Source organism: Saccopteryx leptura, chromosome 9 (genome assembly GCF_036850995.1).
Source record: "Saccopteryx leptura isolate mSacLep1 chromosome 9, mSacLep1_pri_phased_curated, whole genome shotgun sequence".
Taxonomy (NCBI): domain Eukaryota; kingdom Metazoa; phylum Chordata; class Mammalia; order Chiroptera; family Emballonuridae; genus Saccopteryx; species Saccopteryx leptura.
Window position 1 is genome coordinate 46244886 of NC_089511.1, and position 4683 is coordinate 46249568.

The 4683-nt window shown below is 51.0% G+C and overlaps 1 protein-coding gene across 2 annotated transcripts; it reads right to left on the minus strand.

Moving 5' to 3' along the window:
• Window positions 1-385: 385 nt before the first annotated feature.
• SERTAD1 (SERTA domain containing 1) lies at window positions 386-3922 on the minus strand. 2 transcript variants are annotated; one of them, XM_066348554.1, is made up of 2 exons: window positions 3790-3922; window positions 386-1485 (listed from the first exon to the last, which is right to left on the minus strand). In XM_066348554.1, exon 2 carries the CDS (start codon window positions 1483-1485, stop codon window positions 733-735), a length of 753 nt encoding a protein of 250 aa, XP_066204651.1. In that variant the 5' UTR covers window positions 3790-3922; the 3' UTR covers window positions 386-732. The 2 variants fall into 2 exon arrangements, with proteins under 2 accessions (XP_066204651.1, XP_066204652.1); XM_066348555.1 differs by lacking the exon at window positions 3790-3922 and adding an exon at window positions 3394-3667.
• Window positions 3923-4683: the final 761 nt, after the last annotated feature.

Consider the following 4683-nt stretch of genomic DNA (forward strand, 5'->3'; position numbering starts at 1 on the left):
TGCAGGAAGCATCTACTACGAGTTGATGCTTCCAGCTTCTCCCACCCTCTTTTTCTCTCCTCTCTAAAAAATCAATAAATTAATTTTTTTTAATAAAACTCCAGGGAGTTTTCTAGAGGGCCAGTTACTAGACCTAATTGGTCTGCTTCTCAGACCAATAAAACAGTAAAGCTCATGGTTTGAAACCCACCTCCTCAAGTGATGACTTCCTGAAGTCTTAGTTTCCTCAATTGTAAAATGGGGATAATAAAAATGCACATCTTGTTATGAGGATTAAATAAGTTAACGTATGTTAAGTGCTGCGCCAGGTACACAGTCCATGGTCAATAAATGTTAGAAGTTATTATCTCACCTTCACCTTAGCCCAGAGACAAAGCATACAGACTTGAGATTTTCCAGGACTGAGTTTTAATTTCAAAAAACTGGTTGGGGGCTCTTTCCACATGAGGGAGAGCCATATCCCAGACTATGACCTCAGGGGAGTCAGTCTAGCACTAGGCCTGATCCAGTCACATTCTAGCCACCAGGCCCTGTCATTCCATCATGAGAGCCGATCCCAGACTCCCCTATCAGCCTGAGACAAGGGAATGGAGGTGAAGCTGCCCAGGACTGATTCTGTCTCTCCAAAGCCCCTATCTCTGCTCTAAGGGAGCCAGCTGTGTCTTTCCAAGGAGAGTTGGTTCGGCCACCAACTCTCGGTTTAGTCCCTAGACAGCCCTCCCACCCCTGAGGTCAGTGCCCCGGCCCTGGTGGCCGCTCTAGTGCCTGTGTGCCCACCAGAACATCCATGAGGTAGTCCAGCTCAGCCTCATCTAGCTCTGGAGCCTCATCTAGCTCTGGAGCCTCCTCCTTGCCCGACCCATCTTCAGGGCCAGGTTTGAGTCCCTCTGAGGTTGGTGCCCAAAGTTCACTGTCGTACATGGAAGTGTCGATGTCGTACATGGAAGTGTCAATGTCCTCAAACAGGCCCTCGAGCCCATCGTCCAGCAGACAGCCAGTGGCTGGTCCCAACAAGTCCAAGGCACCCAGGCTGGGTGGGGCTCCCCCCACAGGGCAGCCTGGTGGTCCCTCATCCACCAGGGGCTGGGAGGCCTGGCTCAAGCCCTCAATATGGCTGAGGTCCTCCAGGAGACTGGCCATGGAGGCTGAGAGGGCAGCATCTGAGCTGGCCAGCAGGTTGTCAGCCACACTAGGGTCTGCCGGTGGGCTGGGCACAGATGGCAGGGCAGCTGTGGGTGTCATGGATGCCTGGATGCGCCGCAGTGTGTTCACTACCAGTACCAGGTGCCGTAGGTCTGGCTCACTCTGCCGCAGGCTGTGGTGAAGCTTGAGCACTGAAAGGTCAAAGAGGGAACTGGAGGCCACAGCTGGGGGTGCCTGTGCCACTGCAGGGTGGCCAGAATCCAGCCACCAGGCATTCACTTCCAGGGCTTCCTTCTCCTCCTCCTTCTCCCGCTTGCGCTTCAGGCCCTTGCTCAGCATCATCTGTGGGGAGGGAGGAGTCACTGAGTTATGGAAAGCCAATGTTAAGTTCAAACCCTGGTTCTGCTACCTGCTGTCTCTGTGATCTTGTGCAAGTCACTTAACATCTCTGAGCCTAGTTTTCTTACGGAATCTTTAAGATATGAAAGATAATAGTATAGCCTGACCAGGCGGTGGCACAGTGGATAGAGTATCGGACTGTGATGCGGAGGACCCAGGTTTGAGACCCTGAGGTCGCCAACTTGAGCGTGGGTTCATCCGGTTTGAGCAAAGCTCACCAGCTTGAGCCCAAGGTCACTGGCTTGAGCAAGGGGTTACTTGGTCTGTTGTAGCCCCTTGGTCAAGGCACAAATGAGAAAACAGTCAATGAACAACTAAAATGCTGCAACAAGGAATTGATGATTCTCATCTCTCTCCCTTCTTGTCAGTTTGTCCTTGTCTATCCCTCTCTCTGTCTCTGTCAAAAAGAAAAAAAAAAAAAAGAAAGATAATAGTATATACTTCCTAAAGTTGTTTGAGAAATATATTAGATAATGTAAAAAAAAAAAAAAAAAGGCCACTACAACAGTGCCTAATCCATAGCAATTACTTTTTAAAGTACTATTATTAACTATTATAATTCTTTTATTCAAACAAACCATATGAAATATTAAATAATCCTTTTTTTAACCTACAAAAGCAGCTGTTTCACATAACCTAACATTGATTGACCACGCATCAGACAGTAAACTAACAAATACAGGAAATGTACAGATGGTGTTAGGAAGATACTAAAAGGTCCTGGGGAGTGGTTGGGGCAGGCTCACTCTGAGGAGGTGACATCTGAGCCCTCCAGCATGAGAAGTCAACCAAGGAAGAAAACCAGGAGGAGAGACTTTGCATAGGGCATGGGGGGCAACAAGAGGGGGTTTGAGGGTGTTATACAGAGTGGGACACTTGAAACCATGTCAACACAATAAATTAAAAGTGTAAAAAAAGCCTTTTGGTATACAAAAAAAGAAATGTAATCTATCTCAATAAAGCTGTTAAAAACGTAAAAAAAAAAAAAAAGAAAAAAAAAGAAAGAGAAAGAAAGAAAGAAAGAAAGAAAGAAAGAAAGAAAGAAAGAAAGAAAGAAAAGAAAAAGAAAACCGGGGGAAAGCAATCCAGAAGAGAGAATAGCAAAACCAAAGAACGACCCGACGTGGACAGGATGAGCTTGAACTGAAAAAAAGACCAGTGTGTGTCAATTATACTAAAAAAAAAAAAAAAAAAAAAAAAAAAAAAAAGACCAGTGCGGTCAGCACACAAAAGTGACAAGGGCCAGGGTGGAGGTAGAGAGTAAGCAGTGGCAAGTTTGGATTTTATTGAGTGTGGTGGGAAGTCACTGAGAGATTTTGAGCGGTGGTGTGAATTGATTAGGTTTCCAGAAGCTCCTCCTTGGTTACTTCGAGGAAATGGGGGTGCGAAAAAAGGGGAGAAGAGATTCCTTCGGAGGTTACTGCACTCTTTAGGGCGGGCGATGATGGTGGCTTGGAGTAGAAGGTGGTAATGGACATGGAAGGAAATTGGTCGATCCAGGATTTATTTGGGAGGCAGATTAGATAGAGCTTGCCAGGAAGTCCTAATGGGCATGGGGGTCACTGAGAGCAGAATGAGGACCCCTAGTTTCCCCGGAGTGGGGGTTCCCTGGAGTTCTGGACCTCTAGCCCAAGCCGCTTTTTGCAGCCAGGCAGCCGGCAGGGTCCAGTCCCAGAGCCCTTGCCCAGCAGGACCCTAACTTTTCACACTTCACTCAGTGGGTCTTCACCCCTTCCCTGTAGACTCGGGAGTCCAAAATCGCAGGAATTCGGCCCCCTACCCTGACTCCGCCCCCCAGTCCCCGCGACCCCTAGCGGCGCCAGGTAGGCCTTCCCCTGGGGATTCCGGCACCTCGGGACCCGGGACCCATCACACCGCCCCGCGTTCCAGGCTGTCGTTCCCGCCTGCCGCCGGTGGCCGTGCAGGCCGAGGTCCCGGACGGGCTGTTCTGCCGCCTCGGCCTCCGCTCGCTACCGGAAGGCAGTGGAGGCGGCTCCTCCCGAAGCGGCGGCGGCGGCGGCGGGGGCGGGTGAGTCACGCAGCCGGAGCCATGGAGCCGACGCCTCCGCCCCCTTCTTGGGCTGCAGCGTGATTCACCCGGCCCCGCCGAAGCGAGTGGCAGTGAGAGGACGGCACGTCTTGATCCCGTGAGGTCCCGGCGCACACCTGCCGGACCAGGGGATCGAACCTGTCAAACGACCCCGCCACCCGTACCCCTACTTAGGCCCCTTCCCTTCATTTACATACCCAGCTCACCGGCTGCCAATCAGAACGAAAAGGGAGTCGTCTGCAGCCAATCAGGAAGCAGCGGCGGCGGCAGCATCTCTCGCGCTCTCTCCAGCAACCGGCGCCTGGGTTGCGAGGAGCAGTTCTGACTACAGTGCACGACTCCGGGCTCCTGACTCCTCTTAGCTACCGCCCACTCCCGTGGCAGACCCGCCCTCCACCAAGGGATTGGCCCTGGACAGTGATGGGCGGGTCTGTTGGCAGGTTCGAAGGGAGGAGAGAATAGCTTCGGGACGCCTGCCCTGGCTGCAGCATGAAGGAAGGGGAGAAGGCTGGTTGCCTACTTTCCCTGGCAGTGGCAGGGAGGGTATTTTTGCGTTCCAGGGTGCGGGTCCCTGACACCTATTCATGCACCTATAACCCAGAAATTGAGTTTCTTATGCACCCAGAACAACAGGGGATCTACACTCTATGGCAGCTAGGCCTGGGTTCAAGTTCTGACTCACCACTGGATGTGTGACCTTGGAAAAATGCTTAACCGTCTAAGCCACATAAAGTATGATAAATAGGGATCTTTTTGTTTAACTCTTGGATTAGGAAAATTAAAATAAGATTGTATCCATAAGAGCACTATACCAGACTCTGCAAATGCTGATAGTGGAACTCAAAAAGCAGGAGTGGGGGGAAAAGAGAGGATGCTACTGGAGTCACATACTATGCGCTCCAGTCGCTAAGTAAGCTCTGTGACCTTGGGCAAGGGATTTAATTCCTTAGAGACTTGGTTTCACATCTTTGTTAAAAAGAGGGAAATAGCCTGACCAGGCGGTGGCGCAGTGGATAGAGCGTCGGACTGAGATGAGGAGGGCCCAGGTTCGAGACTCCGAGGTCGCCAGTTTGAGCAGGGATTCATCTGGT

Coding starts and splice junctions, on each gene's coding strand:
- SERTAD1 (XM_066348554.1), bottom strand. CDS start 1,485: ATGATGCTGAGCAAGGGCCTGAAGCGCAAGCGGGAGAAGGAGGAGGAG.